Below are 23,229 nucleotides of genomic sequence, written 5' to 3'. Positions count from 1 at the left end.
ACCAGATTATACCATCTTTGAAAGAAAGCCATAACCGACAATACCTTCCAAACTGAGCTATATGAGCGCTGCATCCTAAATGCTGGACTCTTCTTCCCTGAATTGCTGCATCAGCAAACAAGACTATGAAATAACAGCTGCATTAATCTCACACCGACCATCTCTAACCCTCAATAAGAGGTTATATGTTAGACATAATCTGACTAGCACACGAACTAACTACTGCCGACCAGCTCTTACCAACAAACAATCCATAACCATTATCCACTGATGTCAGCACCTAATAATAACTCATCCGCTTCCACAAACTCCCATCACCAAACTGACTGACCATTAAAATCAGATACCAACCATACACTAAATCCTGCTTTAGCTCCCTTGACATCTGCGCATGCGATGTATGGGACTTCCAACCGCTCATCACCACACATAACCTGCGGGAATACCTGCGACCAATAATAATCACCCGTGAAGCAAAGAAGAACTGACCTGCTAACGGCTGCAACTCCCTCCATGTAATCTGCCTTCATACGTAATGTCTGACTAATTAAACCCATAGACTATACACCCCTGACATTGGCAATTAGAAAAACCATCACAATGCTATCAATTGAATACCTAAAAAAACTCCAACCGAGTACATGGTCATACCGCTTTTCCCGTTCGCCAGCTGCACCTCAAAATCCTCCATTCTGACCACATGCCCTCTTAAACTTGTTCCCCCCTCATTACCCTGATGCCCCATAAACAACAATCATCTAAGCAGTGTATTACATCAGCATCAGGAAATTCCTTCCTCCCACCTACTCTAAAAATGAGTATAGTCCTAAATAATAGGATGCCTTATAGCGCATTGGTAACTCCAAACCGGAAACCCAAAGAATTAACACCCCAACCAATAAGAAGTTATCCGAATACTGCATCACATGACTGAAGTGCCATATCAAAGCTAATGTAGTCACATGATGCATATCTTAATGCCAGCTGTTTAGGAGCACCTCAGCATTCAGAGACAACTGCATGGGGTAAGATAAATGATAAATAACCAGGAGGAGATAGACTCCTTCTGTGGCATCACCCTTAAAGGGGACAACCTCAAATTGAAAAAAAGGGGGGTATTAAAATGACTGGCAACTCTGCCCTCATCTCTGTGATTAGCAATTTAACTACCTCAGGATCATAAACAACTGAAATTAACTTATTAACCCCTTCACATCTTTAACTCATTCACATATAGGCCGTACTGAAAGCCTTCTTTATGAGCCGGGCCTACTTCCAATATGAGAGCCTCACTGGAGTCTTGCCCTATTGCAGGAAATTCTCTATTTCCTGTATGCAATTACTTTGTACTGATTTCTGACTAAAACAACAATAAATGGATGAGACTGGCACAATATGAGCCCTCATGGCAGCACCCACACCTCTCCATTACCTCGATTCCCATAAATGTAACAACACATCCAGGTAGTGAGGCGCCCCAAGGTTGTCTAACCACCACCTAACTAGTTACACCGAGGTAGTGAGGCGCCCCAAGGATGTCTAACTGTTAAGGACCGTTACACATGACCGGTCACATTAACCTTTCAAGCCTTGGGTTCCAAATTAGTTCGTACCTGGATGCATCAGGGAGGCCAAAAACTATACAAAGATAGTTAATTGGTTCCCACTGATACTTAGAGTTGAGCCACGGCAGATATACAACTCACTCTGCTTAAGGCGTGCGTACACTGAATCTTTATTCACTTTGGTATAGTTCTAATACAGCAAAGGAATACGTCATTAGTCACGTCGTTAATCTCATTGGGTTAGAAAAAACAAAAAAACATTACAGCATAGTGAGAGAATCTATGTGAAATGTCCTTCAAATGTTTATTCCTCCCGGACGTTATGGCTTGTGAGTTTGGATGATCGCAGCGTCTTATCAGCACGATTTGCTCTTTTCCCAAAGCTCAGGACGTGGGGGAGTCTCTTCTGATAGTGACTGTACCAGGCAAATGTTCTCGGATGAATAGAAACAAATCATTAGACATTGCACCGAATTTCATGCTCTAAAGTTATTTCTGCTTGAATTATTCTTTCACTACGCACAAGCTTATTTACATCTTTTAATGCTCCATTTTGTATCTAGTGGCCATTTTGAGACAGATTCTTCCATATTATGAGCCTGTACCTTCTCAAACCCCCCTAGAAACTGTCTCAAAATAAACAATACCTTATAACTTCTACTGGGCGGGGTAAGGTTTGCTTTCCCTATCTCTAGTTTATGATCTATGCCCTACCTATCATTGTTGGTCAGCTGTCCAAGGGCTAATCCCTTCCCCGACAACTAATCCTAACTAACTAAACGCGAAGACCTAATAGACACAGAAGGGATCTACAACACACATGCTATTCTATTCTAATGGCTGGGAAACTAGAGTGGTCACCCCTGCTTCTGCTGAGACAGATCCATAAGGGGACAAATCGCTGTTGTATCATAGGCATATAGCCTGGGGTCTCTACATTTACGTATACGGGGGCAACAGGTACCATCTGATCTGTAAGCTTAGCACAGGAGCGTTTTATGCAGGGTACAATACAGACAGAAAGTAGCAGGAGTATGATAAGAGTAACCAGAATCCCTATTCCTATCTGCATTAAGAATTGTTTCCATTGTCCGGTCCATACAAACCACTCATCCCAGGGGTTAGTTATCCCAGAATTACGCTTCAGCTCTTCTGACAATGTGGCCAATTTCTTTATTGTGATAGTCACTTTACCTATGGGACCTGTGTTATCTGGAATATTCGTACAGCAAATTTCACCAATCATTTTACAAACACCACCTTTCTCGGCTAGTATCATATCCAGAGCCATTCGGTTCTGGAAAGTCATGATGGCTGTGGGGCCTAATTGATCAGCAAGCCCATGAAATGCATCTCTTGTATAGTTCACAAACCTTTGTTGGTTGTAATATATATCAACATTCTTATTGATGGTTACTATTCCAAACAGGGACTCAAATCCGGCCTTAACTTGATCCCTGGCTTTAAACTCATCCGGCACCCCCCTTGGCACTCTGATTGCATCTATATATATACACATGTGGATCAAACCTGCCACCTGGTTTCAGATTCTGATGCTCGTCTGTAGAACCTGAGAGAGAAGCAGAGACCACAGAATGCGTTATTGACAATTCCTTGGAGAGACCTATGACAAAATGAACAAGAGAATCATTTCCCAAACTTGGCTACTGTGGCATGTATCCTCCGGAGAAAAAGAAAAACTAATGGAAGACACTCAATTCAAGATTTGCCCGTTTCCTTCATTGCCCATGGATCTACTTTCCCACTACTCCGTGGATGGTAGGGTGTGTGAAAGGCCTTGGATATACCCAAAGCAGACATGATGTATTGCATTATTTCACCTGTGAAGTTTGTACCTTTGTTTGACTCAATCACTTACGGTACCCCGTATCTGCGGATTACCTCATTCATGAGCTTCTGTGCGGTTACCTGCTTATTTACTTTAGTAACAGGGTAGGTCTCCAACCTGAAAAGAAATCAACAACAAGCACATATTCATACTTCCCAACAAGTGGGCGCTGAATGTAGCCAATTTGCAATCCCTGAAATGGGTAGAGTGGTCTAGGCAAGTGTTATGTGGCAAATTTACTTCTGCCCTGTTGCTTAAGGCAAAGATCATGCAAAATTGGACAAATGATGCAGCAGCTACAGAAAACCCAGGAGCCACCCGTCCTCGTTCAAGCGCCGAAATCATTGCTGCTTTGAGAGGTGCGTCTTTCTGTGCGTCAGCTGGGCCATCACGGGGCACAGGGACTGTGGTAGGCAAGTTCTGTAGACTGTTCACCATACACCGTCCTGTTTCTGCTGCTCCCATATTTAGTCCATTTGTCTTTTTCTTCCTTGCTGGCTTGTAACTGTAAAGTCTTTAGCATAAAGTCTTTAGCATATCCAAGTCCAAGTTTTTATCAATGTCCAAAGTTTAGTCAATGTCCAAGATTTTTGCCAAATTCTTCTTTTCTTCTTTTCTTCCACGGCTTGAGGGCCGCTGCCTTTGCTGTGTGGTCTGTGATGGCGTTGCCTCTTGCTTCTCTGGTGTAGGAATTGTTGTGAGCTTTCCACTTTGTCAGGTAGAAGTAGGGCCTCCATGAGACTCTGCACCGCTGCACCATTCTTAATTGGCTGTCCTGCTGAGGTAAAAAACTGTCTGGCCTTCCATATTGGGCCGTAATCATGAGCTATGCCAAATGCATACCGGGAGTCAGTGTAAATGTTTGCCGTCTTACCTTCTACCACTCTACACGCCTCAGTGAGGGCCTTCAGTTCCGCTTCTTGTCCTGAAACATGCGGAGGCATTCTGCTTTTAGGACATCTTGTTGTGTATATCCGATGTGGAGTCGTCCATCCTCACCCTGGGACCATCTATAAAAAACAACTCAAAATATGCATTGTTAACAGGGGCTTCAGTAACCTCTTAAAACTTACATTTTCTTGTTGCATCACTGCTAGACAATCATGCTGATATTCTATTTCAAATAGATCAGAACCTTTTTGCAAACAATTTAAAAATAGCTCATCTGCAATACCTAGATCACCTATGCCTTCTCCTCCCCCCTGTGAACCAGGGTACTCAATTAAAAGAAGAGTAGCCAGGTTCAAAAGAGCACATTGTAGCCGGATCTGACAGGCCAGAGATAAGTGCTTGGGTTGCACTTGCGTGAGTATGCTCCGAATGACATGAGGGGTGAGGACCACTAAGGAATGGGGGGGCGGGGAGGGGTGTAGTCCAATACCAACTTAGAAGGTTTGTCAACCATTGCCTGTACTGCTGCCACCGCACAAACACATGAGGGAGCTCCTCGAGCCACTGGATCCACCCTCATTGAGTAGTATCCAAGTGGCCGTGGTTGTCCTCTGTGCTTTTGTGTCAACACTGCCGTCACATGGCTAGAAAGTTCAGCAGAGAAAAGAGTAAAGGGTAAAGAGTAGTTGGGAATACCCAAGACTAGAGAGCTGCTTCAGAGGTGAGAGAGAAAAGAATAATTGAAAGACAGTCATAGAGTGGTTGCATAAGAGAGGAAACCGAGTGGATCCATGGGCGGCAGTATGAAACAAGGCCCAGAAAGGTGCGGAGTTTGGCAACAGATGTAGGTACAGGTATGGCCTGGGCAGCAGCCTTTTGTTCCTCTGTCAGATGTCCAGTTCCTTGGCCTAAACAATGACACAGGAGAACAACCTTTATTTTGCAGAACTGGAGTTTGTCCTTAGAGGCTTTACAGACATTTTCTGCAAGATAATATAATAATAATAATAAACTTTATTTGTATAGCACCAACATATTCCGCAGTGAACAGTGAAATTGTGGCCTGTTGGCAGGCTTCCAAATTATCAGCACACAGCACCTACATCACACAGCGCCGACAGCACACAGCGCCTACATGTGGTAGGCGCCTGGCTGACCCTTCAGCGTCTTTTCTGGACTGGAAAAAGAGGGGTGTTTGTTGGAGCAGTTAGTTTACAAGACTCTTCTGAACTGGCACCTGAGGTCTCAACCCATACCGATCCATCCGGTGAGAATTTGATGGATGCAGATAAGGCCTGTAAGATATCGGTGCCAATAACAGAGACATGAATTACATCAGGGCAGAATAATCTACAAACATCTATTCACATTGGAAATTTACAGTCTGCATATGCAGAGGGGGGGGGGGGGGAAACTTGTATCCCCAGTCAATACCTGCATCACACATCCTACATTCATCACAGTCTGAACACGGGTCATTAACTCTCATCCATCCATGCGGTCAAGTCTGTCTCTCACATTCAAATGCCTATGATTCACCACACACACAATGTTTGCGCCGTTACAGAGTTCAGGAAATTGTGGATACATTGCACTAGGATGCACACCGTTCACACCAGGAGATAACGCGTATGATGCAACTGTCCTTATCTTGCAAACAAATGCATTCAATCACTACCACCTCTCCCTGGAATCAGTCAAACTTTAACTGTCTGTAATACTAGAGATGTACAACAGATTCCACAACACTAATATTTCCCATAAAAGGAACACACATTTAGCAATTATGCACACGTCCAACCAATCACGGAACTGACATTTACACAAAGAACAGCAAAAACAGTAAGATTCACTGGATTCATTACGGGTTCTATTCTATTCAAGCAAACTTAATTATTGTCCAGTGTTCTCCGCTCTAATCTTTGGCCTTGAGAGTTAGATGAAGAGAAAAACAAAGGGAAGGGGGGGGGGATTGGAGACAAGGGGGAGGACCTGCTCCGGACTAGCTGCGGCTTCTCATAGATCAAGCATTAACCCTCTCCTTCGTTCTGTAAGCTTTTCTACTGCTGTCTGCGATCCTAGCACCTATAGTAACCTTTCTTCTCAGCAGTATCTGACTTATGAGGAATGGACAAGACGTACAGCAATGACACAATGTTAGGACATTAAGACATACAAATTGTCACATAGTTCCCAGATTCTGCCTGAACTCGCCCCCCAGGTTCCTCCTCGCGACAACTACATTTGTGGGCAATTTTAAGCACAAACCTACTTGGGAGGGGGGTGCTAAACACAGACTGCAGAACAGATAATCGGAAGAAGGCTGTTTGCAGGTGGGATGAGGGGACTTGAACGTTTCTATGCAAAATTCAGAAAAAGGCACTCGTCATTGCAGTGCGCAGAATTGGTATGCCGGGTAAAAACATACATAGATGGGAGGTCAGAGGCCAGCTCATTTCTGCTGCGGAGCTAAGATGACACCTGAGGGGTAACTGAAGGTATTGTTGCAACAGATGCTAAAATGGCCATTGGGCCATGGCTGGCACTGAAATGGCCACCAAAGGTGTGGCCTGACTGGGCGATGGTGACGGGAGGGTCCAGGAATACTACATACTAGACACGTATCAAGATATGTCGACTGGTATTGGCCCCAATAACAACACAGCCATCTAGGGGCAGGGCAAAGGGAGAAAAACATCATCCATGACACGGCCGGGGTGGTGCCCTCAGATGGTGAAGAAGGGCTGCCTTCCTAACCACCAGCTAACTAGTTACACCGAGGAAACGCCAACATCCCGGTAACCATTATTAACCATCTCTGTTCCTCCGGTCATCATTAGATTCTGCTTCTTTATATGAAAGTAACAGTTATAAAATAACTAGTAGCTATAAACCAAATCTGATTAACAGCAGCAGCCGCCTCAACCACAGACTGTGTGCAGCCGTTACCTCACAGCTGACTGCCTGCATACAGTGGTTACCTCAGAGCTGATAGTCTGCATAATAGGTGGCCAGTTATTTCACAGCTGACAGATACCAAGCAGTGTTTACCTCAGAGCTGACAGTCTCCATACAGTGGCCAGTTACCTCAGAGCTGACAGTCTCCATACAGTGGCCAGTTACCTCAGAGCTGACATTCTCCATACAGTGGCCAGTTACCTCAGAGCTGACAGTCTCCATACAGTGGCCAAGCTCAGTTACCTCAGCTCAGACATGATACCATTAATAAAACACAATTGTTAAGCAGACATACATTCCCCATCATCACCCTAACTAGCCCTTTCTTTACAGCCTAGTAAGGGTTAACACTAACACATTTAAACTGACAAATCTACCTTAGGGGGCGCTCACATGACGGCCCCCATGCCCAGCACCTTGTGAGCCAAAGCCAGGAGCACAGAGAAAGTATAATGGAAAGATTTACATGTCTCCCCTATAATGGACCCACTCCTGGCTCCAGCCCGCCAAAAAACCGAACACAAAAACCGCTGTGCGAAATCACTCCCAACTGGTACACAAGCTAAATCCTTCTATACACAGGTGCCAGTAACCAGGGGTCTCACCAACTTGTAGAGCTTCACCTGTACCCTGCAACTACAGCAGCACAGGACTTGGCAGAGGTGCCGTCGCTATCTTGTAGAGCTTCACCCGTACCCTGCACGTGCAGCAGCACAGGACTTGGTGTTGTCATCTGGTGGCACTGTTCCTGCTGGTGTTAGCATCTGCTGGGCACTGTTCCCCCTGGCATTGGCATCTGCTGGGCACTGTTCCCGCTGCCAGGTTTCAGTCTCTTCCGAACAGATGAAGGTAAAGGCAGCCTCTGCGTTTGCTTTGCTGGTGGTTCTCTACTGACAAGTCCTCCTCAGATACAAGTGTTCACACGATGTCCCCTACCTGTTCTGCTCCTCCTGGCCGACGCTTCTGACAAGTCCTAAGCTGAAGCGCAGGGGATTCCAGACATCTCCGCAGCTATTCCTCACTGTCCGCTTCATATACGCCGACAGTCAGCCGCTGCAGAAGGTCCTCCATCTTCACAGAGGATCTGAAGCTGTGACAGGAATTGTGAGAGGAGTTGACAGGAACAGGGATCTGTCACCGGGATGCTGCTTCCTTTCCAGATGATGATGGCCCACATCTCTGCACCTCCATATCTCACTGCTGTTCCTCTCGGCTTGTTCCTCTGGACCAATCACCAGCCACTGTCAGGCCACCAGATTCTGCCTGACTACCACAGGCATTTCCCGCCATTTCTCTTCAGCCAATCATTAACTGCTGCCAACCAGTCCATCACTGGGCAGAACTCACTCTCTTCCATCTCATCTGACCCAGTAGTGACCTTTGTAACATATCATGGTTAACCAGAAAACCTCCTCCATAGAAGGTGACATATCATCCATCCATCATGTAAATAAAGCTCCCAGATCCCATGAGGATTTCCCTCCTAACTGCCCCTCAAGCCTTACATGGGGTCAGTGAATCCCTGAATTTGCAGTATACATGCTTGTTTGGCCAGTTCATCCAAGCCAACAAAATTATGGGAAAGTCGGTGGTTCAAACTGTTAAATCAACAGATATTTTATATGCATGGCCAGCATAGGAGCTGCTGCGTGTTAGAGCTTCAGCATGATGAATCTTCTCTTTTTCAATTACTGCAGATTTGGGAGAATGAATCAATCTTGGACGAAGCAAAACTCAAACTAGACATTAACAGGTAAGGATTAAAGTACAGAGGTAACAGTCTGATATGCGGTACTACTTACAATGCATGTAGGACTATTACAGATTAACATTTCTGAAAATGAAAGAGAGGTCACTATTACTATTGGGACCACTATGGCTAGGGAAGGGGGGGTCACTATTACTACTAGGGCCACTATGGCGGGGGTCCACTATTACACTCGAATGAAGCACAGGCTGGGCAGGTGCACTGCACTCCATTCATTTCAATGTGAGCACTGAAGATTCCCAAGTGCTCACATTGAAATGAATCGAGTGGATATGAAGTATATGCTCTGATGAATATACTAAAAAATGTGATTCTTAGTGATAAGCAAATACATACCTTACAGGGGTCATCCACCTTGACCTATCCCTTTTTTTTAGAAGAATTCCCCAACAGTAAGCTGATCGAAGGTGACCTTCTCTCTAGGACTCCAAGTATCAGCGACCTCTCCCACAGTGGCCCCAGTAGTGGTAGCGACCTCTCCCACAGTGGCCCCAGTAGTGGTAGCGACCTCTCCCACAGTGGCCCCAGTAGTGGTAGCGGCCTCTCCCACAGTGGCCCCAGTAGTGGTAGCAGCCTCTCCCACAGTGGCCCCAGTAGTGGTAGTGGCCTCTCCCACAGTGGCCCCAGTAGTGGTAGCGGCCTCTCCCACAGTGGCTCCAGTAGTGGTAGCGGCCTCTCCCACAGTGGCTCCAGTAGTGGTAGCGACCGCTGCTGAGACTAACTGCTGACCTCTCCCCTGTGCGTACAGTTGCTACACAGCCGGTGGGCCACATAAAATGAGGTGGCGGACTAGATGTGGCCTGTAGCTCTTGTTTGACATGTGTGTGCTGTACATGTTTAAAGGAGTTTTCTAAGAGTTTTAAAAAAAGCAAAAGTAGCAAATACACAATAGTCACATCTTAAATGCCCCATCGCTGCCACACTAATGTTTTGTCACTTCTTTGATAATTTCTTAAGATAAACGACAGTCACTAACATGTCTTGTATGTACAGTGTATGTTTAGAAGTGATACACTCCTGCTTTTTTTGTCCTTCAGAATTGGAGAACCTGAAGAATGTGCCGGAGCCGTGTCTTTCCTCTGCTCTCCTGACGCTTCATATATCACCGGGGAAACTCTAGTGGTTGCAGGAGGGGGAAAATCTCATCTATGAACGTCATATGTAGATCAAGCTGAATACTGCCACAAAGAAAAAATGATGTTGAATATATTTGCAGAATGGTATATTTCTGTTTAGGAAATAATGTGACTGTATCATGGATGTAAGATTGTACCATACTGTAGTAGGTGAAAGGAGGATACAACAAGCTTAGCGGGGAGGTCATGAAATAAAGTAATAAGTGTTCCTGTCACACCACTCATGTGTCCTTATTGTTCTTTAGGTGTTGACAGGGATATGGGAAACACTTCAGGAAATCAAATCTGCACCATTGTAAAGTATTTCCCATTTTCTTTGTATAATTAGAGTATGGTGAAAGGTCTGCCTCTCTTTGAAGACTCATTGTTGAATACTTAATTAGGTGTAAAGGCTCATTTACATGCAAATACAATCAAATGCTTGAAAGATTGACAGTTTCAGCGATCATTTTGCATAAAGTACTAATGGGCACTAATGTCCATTAGCACTTTATCAGCTTCATTTGCATGTAAATGAGCCTCCTAAAGATGCTTGCAGAACACAGCAGGTGGTCTGAGCTATGCATACAGCTCTTTTGCTCTCAAATGGACTGTCGGCTGAATACAATGTAATCAACTGCTCCTGTGGAGAACACAGCTTGTGGTCCCTGCTATCGCTCTACAGCTGAATGATAATTTTTAGGTGAGCTTAAAATCCATCGTTCAGTCGAAGTCAAAAACCATCATTTGAACGAATTTTGAGCGATAATCATTGTGTGTGAATGGGGCTTTAATGTGGTTTCTTATAGAGCAGCTACAATGGCCATTTGCCACTTCAGAAGATTTAGTACTTTTGTGAATTTTGCAGAGTTCAGTGATTATGATAAACTGTGTAATGCTCATTTCCACCTGTAGGGGTGCTGCTGGAGAACTAAACACTTGCTGCCATTTTTTAGTATATTCATCAGAGCATGTACGTCATATGTAAACCTTACTGAATTCTAAGGTGTAAAGTTTGCATATATTTAAGCCCAATCTTGGAGCCTGTACATATTAAAGAAAAAATACAACTCCCAGTTTCCATTCTATATAGCCAGGTGACTGAGTCCTGTGTGCATGCAAATGTGTCTCAAGCACTTTACCCAAAAGAGCCAAATCATTTCTGCAGTTAAAGGGTTATTCCTGTTCTAACAAGTTATCCCCCATCCATGGGATAGGGAATAACGAGCTGATCCGACCACTGGAACCTCCACTGTTCACGAGAATAGGTGCCCTGCAAGTCTCTGAAGGAAGGAAGTGCAGGTTGGGCAGGTGCACTGCACTCCATTCATTTCAAGGAGAGTGCTGAAGCTTGGGGGATAACTTGTTGGAACCAGAATAGCCCTTTAAGTGCTGTGTACATACATCTGAACTGTGTTCATTGCATATGAGTGAAAAGTATAAATAATGTGGGATAAGTTATAGAAGGTCTTTCACCTCTCCTGACATGTCTGTTTTAGTAAATACTTGTATTCCTCATAAAATAACAATTCTGAAGCATCTTTTCTTAGAACTTTGTGTTATGCTTTTCCTCTTAGACATTTATGACTAAATTGACAAATGGGTGTTCCAAATTCCTTTGACAAAAAGGGTGTGTCCCTACATTGTCTGATACTGTTAGCACTGACTGTCCAATGAGAGTGTGCTGGAACACACCCAACTGGTAACATCCAGCTGACAATTTATGCATTAATTTCTAGAAATAACCGAGGAACGGCATAACACAGAGTTCCAAGAAAAAATGCTCCAGAATTGTATGATTGGGAATGTGCGTTTTTGCTAAAACAGGAGAGGTGACAGGTCCTCTTTAAAAACTGATGAGAGGTGAGGAGTGGTGGGACAAGGGCGCAGGTTGTGAGCGGAGACTTGTAGATTCGGAGAGTCACTGTTGTAACAGGAACAGCACACATACATTGTCAGTCCATAAGTATTTGGACGGTGACAACATTTTCATAATTTGACCAAAGACTTAGGCACAATTGCTAAACAATGCAAAAACACTCCACTGTATTATCATGAGAACACAAAATGGATCCACACATAGAGCGCAGAATAATTAAAATGGATAAACTTTATTACAAAACAAGATAGTAGTTAAAAACATATGCATAATGGGGAAAAAATGAGTATCTGGATTGCAGGAACAGGACTTAACAATAGAATAAAAATATGTTCATGGTATAAATAGGATAGCAATAAATACAATAGTGGATCTACTGAGTCATATATAATACAAGCCAGACAAACAAGGCAATACATTAAGAATGTTAGATCACACAAAATAGAAATACAAAGCTGTTACCACATCCTAGTCAAGACCTGTATCCTGAGCCCCAACGCTCGTTTCACATCTGCTTCCTCAAGAGGGTATGGTGAACAATGACTGATCGTGTTTAAATAGTCTCCTAAAGAAAATAACATGGAGCACCTGATGTATCACATGACTCTAAAGAACACACCCTCTAGATGTCTCCCAAAGAAAGAGTAATTCAGAAGTGTACAACCCAAAAACATCTGGTGGTGAGCAGAGAGATGTGAGAGGCTGCAAAACTGAATGGAAACAATTGATCCATAAACGCTTAAAAGCACGGTGGAGCAAACTGACATTGGAAAATGATCTCCAAAAGAATTTTATACCAAGGGGTTTAAGAGTACAGGATTTTCCTTCATTTGGTAGGGATGATCTTGATTTCACGAATAAGTGGGAACATATCTGCACCCAATGCTCCAGGGATTTGATGAAATTATTACACATAATGAGGTAACCTTGGTATCCCAGGAGCAACAAATAAAAGAACTTGATGACAAATTAGTTGGTATGTTGCCAACAGACGATATTGCCAAAAAGAAGGTGGAAATTGCAGAGGCAGGTAAAATCTTGGAAAAACAAGTTAGCAATCTGAAGTCTAAAAAATACCAAAGGGATCTCTCTGATTTCCATGAAGATCGGGTCTTCAGATGGAAGTACAGCAACAGACCATCTAATGACAGTAGATCGATGTCCATTTCCTCTACTTCTGGATGCGAGGAGTTGGAAAGGATGTCACAGTCTTCTGATCATTACAATTTGCGTGGTGCCAAATGTAAACTGGAATTGACTAAAAGATGGGAACCATACAGTAGAAGAAAGCCAAGGACTGAGGTGAAGGACGGAGAACCACCATTTAAGGTAATCAATCTGTCCTCACATACATTTACAAAAGATCAATTAGATGTATTAGAACTAGGTCTCTCTTTCTCACCTGTTGCTTTCTTAGACATTTTACAGCTATAAAAGATCTACGCGTCTTTGCTAGGAAACTTGTGTTTTAAAAAGATTTTCTCAAAAGGCACAACTGTCTCAAACACGTCTATGTTAAAGGCGCAAGCCCTCAATGCTCTTGCAGCCTTATTGGTTGAACAACCATCTGATCCCCCGGGGTAAGTTCCCTAAGCAATTACTGAGCAAATCGAAAAAAATTCCCCATACTTCCACTTATTCCAATATTGATCTTTTTGTTAAACTAGTGAGTCAGGATTTTGAAAAAATTCCCAGAACTATGGGATTGGATAACCTCTGTCCATCACATAGACGGTCACTAAAAGAGCTGAAAAAAATGAAAGATGTGGTTATTAAGAGCTCAGATAAAGGTGGAAATGTAGTTATTTGGCCTTCAGCAATGTATGAAAGGGAAGCTAAAAGGCAACTAGGAGAAAGGGATAAATACAGACGACTCACCTTTAATCCTCTATCTAAATTTAGGAAGGAATTGGAAAATATCATCTGAATTGCCGTGCGGCAGGACGCTATGACACAAAAAGAAGCTGATTGCTTGATCTTGGACAATCCAACAATACCAGTGTTGTATCTTTTACCAAAAATACATAAAAGATACTACGAATCTTCCTGGACGACCCATTGTTTCGGGTATAAACAATATCTGTGAACCCAGAGGAAGATTAGTTGAATATACCTTAAAACCAATAGTTGAATCGTTGCCCTCTTTTTTGAAAGATACTACTGACATTTTGAAGAAAATGGATGATCTCCAACTAGATGATGACATGCTGCTCGTTGTTTGTGATGTAGAATTTTTCTATACGTCAATTAAACACAATCTAGGCTTATTGGCTGTGGGATTCTTTTTGGAGTGGTCTGGAGTAGACAAAATTTTTGGTGAGTTCATTCTCAAATTATTGGAATTTATTCAAGTCCACAATTTCATTTTATTTGGTGATGCCTTTTTCCTACAGCTCCAGGGCACAGCTATGGGGGCGCCTTGTGCGCCCTCGTACGCTAACCTGTTCCTGCGGCTGTGGGAGAGAGGCATCTTTTTTGACGACTCTACACCTCTGACAGTGAAAGTGCAAATGTGGACTCGATACATTGATGACATTTTGTTTATTTGACAGGGGTCAGTCAGTGACCTTGATGAATTCATGACTACTCTTAATGACAACTATCTCAAAATTAAATTGACGTATAGATATTGAAGACAGAATATCACATTTCTGGATGTTCTTTTTTATGGATGAAAGGGGGTTCATCAAATCTGACATCTTCAGAAAACCAACGGCAGTGAATTCCGTTTTTCATGCCAACTCATCCCACCCAGACCAACTTAAAAGGAATATTCTGGTTAGTCAATTTCTCCGGCTAAGGCGTATCTGTTTAGATGAACCCACATTTGAACTGAGAGCCATGGAGATGAGTAATAGGTTTCAGGAGAGAGGGTACGATCAGAAATCTATTAGGAAAGGCTATTTTCGTGCCAAAAACACCAGACGTCAGTGTTTATTGAGATCAAAACCACACCCCAAAGAAAATCATAGTGTAAGATTTATCACACAATACAACACAGGATAGTCTGAGATGAGACGAATATTGAACAAATATTGGAATATTCTCAGGGTTGATAATGATTTAAGGAAAATATCACCAGAAAGATCATCAATCACTTACCGTAAATCACCAAATTTGGGAGATTGTCTTGTGAGGAGTCAATTTATTCCTAATCAAACTACATTTCTGTCAACTAATCACTTTGTTGGATTAAGAAGCTCATTATTATATATTTGTGATGAGTGTGTGCATAATGATGAAGGGGAGGAGTGATACCTGAACATTTGATTGGTCATAAAGGCATTGATTTTATTATTTAAGGGGTAAGTTTATTGGGGATGTATGCTTGATAAACTCCATTGTATGGTCGAAACGTCGCTGCCTATTTTGTTTTAAAAGATGAAATAAAACATTGGTTTTATGCACTGAAGCTGATCTGCCATTCATGCTTATTTTGGAGTTGCTTTGAGACTGGAGTATTGGAGTTCATCTTTCGGAGTGGCTGTGCAGACCCTGCCTCCCCTTAATGGGGTCACATATTGTTTGTGCTGCTAGTACAACTTCTTTTTGAACAAATATTGGAATATTCTCAGGGTTGATAATGATTTAAGGAAAATATTACCAGAAAGATCATCAATCACTTACCGTAAATCACCAAATTTGGATACACGGTCGTACAGTGAATCCCCAGTTTGGCACAATATTCATTTGCATATTCAAAAGTTTTTGTTTCAGGATCTGGTTATAGTGTACTTGGGTATTTAATTAACCAGAACCCACAAACAAGTTCTTTGCACCTTGGTAGTGCTGGATCTAGCAGCTCGAAAAAGCAAGCTAGCCGTGGTGTTATATACACCCCGGTTGAGTAGAATCTGGCAGGATCTGATTAACAGATCCGACATGCAGTATTCGCATTAATTCATACAGGTCATCCCTAAAATACATCAAGTGGGACTAATACACCTGTTTCCACATACTATCAAGGTGGTGAATTCCCCATTCAATTCTAAACCAGGGTTTTTTTCACCTTTTTGGTTTTCCTTGTTTCGTCTCGATCTATGTTTGTTAGTGTCAGTGTAAGCCCATGTTTTTAAAATAATTTAATAAAAGTTAACATATTTTATATCTATATCTGTGAGGGGTTTCTAAAGTTTACATATAGATTTTCATACCACTGTGATTTTCTAGACATGACCACACATTTAAAATCACACATGCTATCAATTGTGAAAGTGTAGGAGTAATTTACTATGGAATGTGTCCATGTAATTATATTTACATAGGAAAGACTACAAGACCCCTTAAGAAGCGGGTTAGAGAACATATTCTAGCTATCGAGGCAGCATGACAAGAATCTGATGAGACTAAATTGAAAACCATTCCAAGACACTTTAAGGAGTTCCATCAGTGTGATGGAGATTTGTTTAGGATCAGAGGCATTGACAAAATTCTAATTAGTACCAGAGGAGGAGAATGGAAAAAAATTCTTGCCCAGAAGGAATGTAGATGGATCTATACTCTTAATACAGTTACCCTCTATGGCCTAAATGAGAACATCAGCTTTGTTCCATTTTTGTAGAGCCTCTCAGTCAATCTGACATCACCATTCTTGTATGGTTTTATATTATATTTTAATATATAATAGCTTTTTTAATTCTATATTTTTCAACTGTTTGTATATTACTGGATTGATCGTGTTGGTCTAATTTAATTAATTGTATTCATTTAAGTCATATATATATTTTTTCTGTTTTTTGATATATATGAAATTATCACCCTGTGGTATATGTTTTCTATTTTCCAGGTGATAAACAAAATGCAACATCTAATGGATTGTTTGACTTGTTTTGTTTTTTTTAATGGGCATTTAGCCCCTTACTCACCTATTGTTTTTTCACTATGTATCCCTTTCCTGATGTATATAAAAAAATTTTTGGATACTCTTCCGTTTTTCTTCTCACTTTTGCACTGCACTTGGGGGAGCACTGTGTGACACCTCTATTCACTTTATTTCCCTCTTTATGAAAATCATATATAGATTATTTTGATATTTTCCCATATTTGACTTTTTCAATGGTATATGTATGTATCTATTTTTGTAATAAATTGTAAAATCTTTTGTATGTACTTTTTATAGATTTATGCCACTAATTATAAGTAATACATTGTGGATTTATTCACTGTTGATTCCCGGGCCGCGGCACCTGCACCAGCCGCAGCAGCAGTAGCAGCCTGTCCAAGAAAACACCAGCGTCGATCTGGTATCCACGTCAGTGCCCTGAGGACCAAGGTGTGATTCAGGACCCAGAGGCTCCAGCTGGACGAGGGAACCGCATAACAGCTGCAGGACCGGGTAAGCTCTGCCAAGGCAGCACTCTCGTGGTTGCTCCCCCACCCTTGCAGGTACTCGCCCACGGCAGTACGAGTAGCCCCCCCGCTCCTCTGGGTGGAGGTCTCCTGTGCAGTACGCCATATTGACCCCAGATCTGAGGGTTCCAGCCCGGATAAGGGGAGGGTTAAATATTATGCATGCACGGTATGCAATACCAAATTTGCTTGCGGTCAAGGCGACCCCTGCTGCGCAAAATGTATCCCGGCGTGCCCAGCTCCAGGGACCCCAGTGCCCCCCGCCGCCCCTGTGGAGCAAGGGACCGAACCGGAATGGGCTAGGTTGCTTGCCGCGGCAGTTTCCGGCCTAGCCAGTTCATCGGCAGCAATTCTACGCCGCCTAGAATCCGGTTCTGAGGTATCCTCTACAGAATATGCGCGGGGGAGATCACGTAAAAGACGGAGATCCCGCAGTAGCGAGGACACCTCCCGTAGGTCCCGTCATGCCAGAAGGCCTTCCAGGCCTTCCAGGTCCCATCGGTCCAGGGACTCGCATCATGGCTTCCGGGGCTCTAGGGAGTCCATTCGGACATACCACCGATCCAGGCACTCATCACGGTCCCGGTACTCGGCAAGACCGGCCCGAGCCCATCCAGACTCCCCCCGGGCCTCATGCTCCTGGGCCTCTCAAAGCACGGCTCAAGCACAACAGCCGCAATCTTCAGCGGGGGGAAAGCAGTGGCTCAGAGGAGGACGAACGTTTATGGGTCTCGTCCCTATCTGACCTGGATGATGAGCAGGTATCACGACTAGCGACCCTGATGGACAGCCTGGTGATAGCTGTGAAAGAGACGCTACAGGTGTCAGAGGAGCCGGTGGAGGCAACCCCGTCGACAGTATCTTTCAAATGCCAGAAAAGGCCATGACAGGTGTTCCCGGACCACCAAGATTTCGCAGATGTCATCGAGAAAGAGTGGCAAAACCCAGACAAGAGGTTTAGGCAACTGGGAAAAACCTGGGAGGTCATGTACCCTTTCCCAGGTAACCTTGTGAAAAAATGGTCGGCGCCCCCAGTAGTGGATCCACCAGTGTCGTGTCTGTCCAGGGGCACAGCGCTACCAGCAGCCGAGGTCGCGACGCTAAAGAACCCACAGGAAAGAAAGCTTGACACATTAGCAAAGTCGGCTTTTCAGACGGCAGGCATGGCCTTGCAACCCATTTTCGCTGCCGCATGGGTAAGCAAGGCCTCCATGGCCTGGGCAAAACAACTGAGGAAGGACATCCTGGCAGGCTCCCCACCCAGCGAGCTGTTGGAGGCCACGGATAACATTATACAGGCAGGCAAATTCGTGTGCGTGCAGAATTGGATGCAGCAAATTCGTGGCCCGGGCATCCGCCGCATCAGTCGCAACACGGCGAACCTTCTGGTTAAAGGGGTGGTCGGCGCACGCAGCATCGAAGATGGTCCTCACAAAATTACCCTTCGAGGGCAACAGGCTCTTCGGGGCCAAGTTGGACGACCTAATCAAGGACGCCACAGGCGGCAAAAGTACTTCCCTTCCGCAAATACCTACAAGGAGGGAGAAAGCCCCATCGAAGAAAAGGCCATTTTTTCAGTCCTTCGCCGGTTCACGTCCCGGCCTGCTACAGGTCAGTGGTAAGTGATCCGTAGGTTGTAGAATACCTCTCCTCTCTGCCACCCCTCGAGTCTTGGGGGTATAAAAGCAGACTTCTGCCAGTTAATGCGTAGGCCTGAGAATCTCCCAAACCCATCTATTAGAGAGAGAGCCAGTGGCAAAGTGCGCCTAGGTTCAGACCTATATAATATTAAATCAGCGTACAAACCTATCCTATTCTCTCTAGCTCCGATCTCAACGCCCTTGTATGACCCATGTTGCTGAATTATTAGAGCCAATGGCTCTATTGCAATAGCAAACAGGAGGGGGGAAAGTAGGCAGCCCTGTCGGGTACCCCTGTGTAATGCAAAAGAGGTGGAGGTCAGGCCATTCACCATGACTACTGGAGATCCATACAGAATAGAGATCCACTTAATAAATGATTCTCCAAATCTGAATCTCCGAAGTACCTCTATCAAATATGGTCACTCAACAGAATCGAATGCCGTAGCAGCGTCTAATGAAGCCAAGGCCCAGTCCGACCCCCACCTCCAGCCCACCTGCGTAACTACCTGTGTCCTTCTAATATTGTCCGAGGTTGACATTCCTGGGATAAAACCTGCTTTGTCAGAATGTATGATTTCTTTTATTACTTGATTCAGACGAGAGGCCAATATCTTAATGAGGATTTTATAATCGGTATTTAATGGTGAAATGGGCCTATATGACCCACAGTCCTCCGGGTCTTTATCGGGCTTTAAAATGAGCACTATACTAGCTTCTGACATGGACCCATCTCAAATATATATTTGTATAAAGAAAGCAAGTGTGGCACAATTCTTTCTTTCTATTGTAAATAGAACTCCAGTGGCCCCGGGGTCTTGCCTTTAGTCATGACCTTCATTGCCTCTTCAATTTCTTTCATCGTAATGGGGAGTCTAGTAGGGAGTTGTGAGTATCTTGTAATGTAGGAATTACTATGTCTGCTAAGTAGGTATTTAGCTCTGTAGAGGAATAATCAGCCTGTGATTGATACTGGGTACTATAGAATTGTTGAAATCTATTCAGGATATCTCTTGGATCCGAAAGTGTGACTCCCTCAGCCAACCTAATCCTAAGTATCATAAGAGGGCAGTCTCCTGATGGGCCATGAAGGCCAAAAACTTGCTTGACTGATTGCCCAATTCAAAGAAAGATGGACGACTAAGGAAGAGCTTCCTCTGGGCTTTTTCTACAGTGTATGTTTAGAAGTGATACACTCCTGCTTTTTTTGTTTTTCAGAATTGGAGAACCTGAAGAGTGTGCCGGAGCCGTGTCTTTCCTCTGCTCTCCTGACGCTTCATATATCACCGGGGAAACTCTAGTGGTTGCAGGAGGGGCACAATCTCATCTATGAACGTCATATGTAGATCAAGCTGAATACTGCCACAAAGAAAAAATGATGTTGAATATATTTGCAGAATGGTATATTTCTGTTTAGGAAATAATGTGACTGTATCATGGATGTAAGATTGTACCATACTGTAGTAGGTGAAAGGAGGATACAACATGCTTAGCGGGGAGGTCATGAAATAAAGTAATAAGATGACAGTAGTGTTCCTGTCGCACCACTCATGTGTCCTTATTGTCCTTTGGGTGTTGACAGGGAATGTGCAAAACACTTCAGAAAATCAAAACTGCACCAAAGTTTGTAAAGTATTTCACATTTTTTGTATAATTAGAGTATGGTGAAAGATCTGCCTTTGAAGACTCATTGTCAAATATTTAATTAGGGTGTACTAAGTAAAGGCTCATTTACACGCAAAGACAATCTTTCAAACGATTGAAAGATTGACAGGTTCAGCGATCATTTTGCATAAAGTACTAATGGGCACTAATGTCCATAGGCACTTTATCAGCTTAATTTGCATGAAAATAAGCCTCCTGGAGCTGCTTGCAGTACACAGCAGGTGGTCTGTGCTCTGCATACAGCTCTTCTGTTTTCAAATGTGCTGTCGGCTAAATACAATGTAATCATCTGCTCCCATGGAGAACACAGCATTGGGTCCCTGCTAGCTCTCTCCAGCTGAATGATGGATTTTATGCTCACCTAAAAATCATCGTTCAGCCGAAGAGTGAAAGACAGAAGCGTTTACCAGCAACGATTATTGCTCAAAAGCCATCGTTTGAACGAATTTTGAGCGATAATCGTGTGTAAATGAGGCTTTAATGAAGTTTCTTAAAGAGCAGCTACAAAGGCCATTTGTCACAAGATTTATCACTTTTGTGCATTGTACAGATTTCATTGATTATAATGAAAAGTGTGTAATGCTCATTTCCACCTGTAGGGATGCTGCAGGAGAGCTAAACACTTGCTGCCTGGTTTCCCCACAGATTACAACTGATACTTGGAGTCCTAGAGACAGGTCACCCTTGATCAGCTTACTGTTAGGGGATTCTTCTAATAAAACGGGATAGGCCAAGGTGGATGACCCCTGCAAAGTGTGTTTGCTTATTACTAACAATCATATTTTTTAGTATATACATCAGAACTAGAGATGAGCAAACCTACTCGGCCACACCCCTTTTTCGCCCGTGCGCCGCGATTTTCGAGTACTTCCGTACTCGGGCGAAAAGATTTTTCTGGCGCCGTGGGTGAGTGGGGGGTTGCAGCGGGGAGTGGGGGGGAGAGGGAGAGAGAGAGGGCTCCCCCCTGTTCCCCGCTGCTACCCCCCGCTCAGCCACGCCTCTCCCCGCCCCCCGGCACCCCCTGAATCTTTTCACCCGAGTACGGAAGTATTCGAAAATCGCGGTGTTCGATCGAGTAATTACTCGAAACGAGTATATTCGCTCATCTCTAATCAGAACATATACTTCATATGTAAACCTTACTGAATTCTAAGGTGTAAAGTTTACATATATTTAAGCCCAATCTTGGAGCCTGTACATATTAAACAAAAAAATACAACTTCCAGTTTGCATTCTATATAGGCAGGTGACTGAGTCCTGTGTGCATGCAAATGTGTCTCAAGCACTTTACCCAAAAGAGCCAAATCATTTCTGCAGTTAACTTTTTGGAATAGGAATAGCCCTTTATCCCCCATCCATGGGATAGGGAATAACTAGCAGATCAATGGAGATCCGACCACTGGAACCCCCATTGTTCACAAGAATAGGTGCCCCGCAAGTCTCTAAATGAATGAAGCGAAGGTTGGACGGGTGCACTGCACTCCATTCATTTCAATGTGAGCACTTGGGAATCTTCAGTGCTCACATTGAAATGAATGGAGTACAGTGTACCAGCCCAGCCTGTGCTTCATTAGGAAACGGACTGGGCTCCCATTCTCATGATAAGTGGGAATCCCAGCATTGCGGACCCTCATTGTTCAGCTAGTTATACACTATCCAGTAGATTGAGGGATAACTTGTTGGAACCAGAATAGCCCTTAAGTGCTGTGTACATACATCTGAACTGTGTTACATTGCATATAGGAGTGAAAAGTAGCAATAATGTGGGATAAGTTATAGAGGGTCTTTCACCTCTCCTGACATGTCTGTTTTAGTAAATACTTGTATTCCCCATAAAATAACAATTCTGAAGCATCTTTTCTTAGAAGTTTGCGTTATGCTTTTCCTCTTAGACATTTATGACTAAATTGACAACTGGGTGTTCCCATTTCCTTTGACAAAAAGGGTGTGTCCCTGCATTGTGGGATACTGTCAGCACTGACTGTCCAATGAGAGGCTGCTGGGACCCCCCCCCCAACTGGTAACAGCCAGCTGACAATTTACTCATTCATTTTCAGAAGGAATAACCGAGGAACGGCATAACACAGAGTTCAAGGAAAGATGCTCTAGAATTGTATGATTGGGAATGTACGTTTCTGGTAAAACAGGAGAGGTGACAGGTCCTCTTTAAAAACTGATGAGAGGTCAGGAGCGGTGGGACAAGGGGGCAGGTTGTGAGCTGGGACTTGTAGATGAGGAGAGTCATTGCTGTTACAGGAGCAGCACACATACATTGTCGGTCCAGAAGTATTTGGACGGTGACAACATGTTCATAATTTGGCCTCTGTATACCACCACAATGGATTTAAAATACAGCCACCAATATGTGCGATGTGGACTTGAACTGTAATTCAAGGGGTTTAGCACAAATATTTTATTGCCCTTTTTAAAGCTGCAGCCATTTTTACAAGGCCCCTCCATATTCCCAGGCACAAATGTAATTGAATAAATGAACCTAATTCTAGATAAAAGAACTCTTTGTAGTACTGAGGTGTGCAAATAAGTGATGGA

The 23,229-nt window shown here is 43.5% G+C and overlaps 1 protein-coding gene across 1 annotated transcript in view; it reads left to right on the top strand.

Moving 5' to 3' along the window:
• LOC136628240 (dehydrogenase/reductase SDR family member 4-like) overlaps nt 1-23,229 on the top strand; it is a 143,837-nt gene that overhangs the window by 26,786 nt on the left and 93,822 nt on the right. The window contains exons 8-9 of the mRNA XM_066603981.1: nt 8,961-9,016; nt 10,069-10,350. Coding sequence (XP_066460078.1) covers nt 8,961-9,016; nt 10,069-10,183 — 171 coding nt within the window. The 3' untranslated portion in view covers nt 10,184-10,350. The remainder of the gene's footprint in view (nt 1-8,960; nt 9,017-10,068; nt 10,351-23,229) is intronic.

The sequence above is a fragment of the Eleutherodactylus coqui genome, chromosome 5, assembly GCF_035609145.1.
Source record: "Eleutherodactylus coqui strain aEleCoq1 chromosome 5, aEleCoq1.hap1, whole genome shotgun sequence".
Classification (NCBI taxonomy): Eukaryota; Metazoa; Chordata; class Amphibia; order Anura; family Eleutherodactylidae; genus Eleutherodactylus; species Eleutherodactylus coqui.
This window is presented reverse-complemented; position numbering and strand designations above follow the sequence as displayed.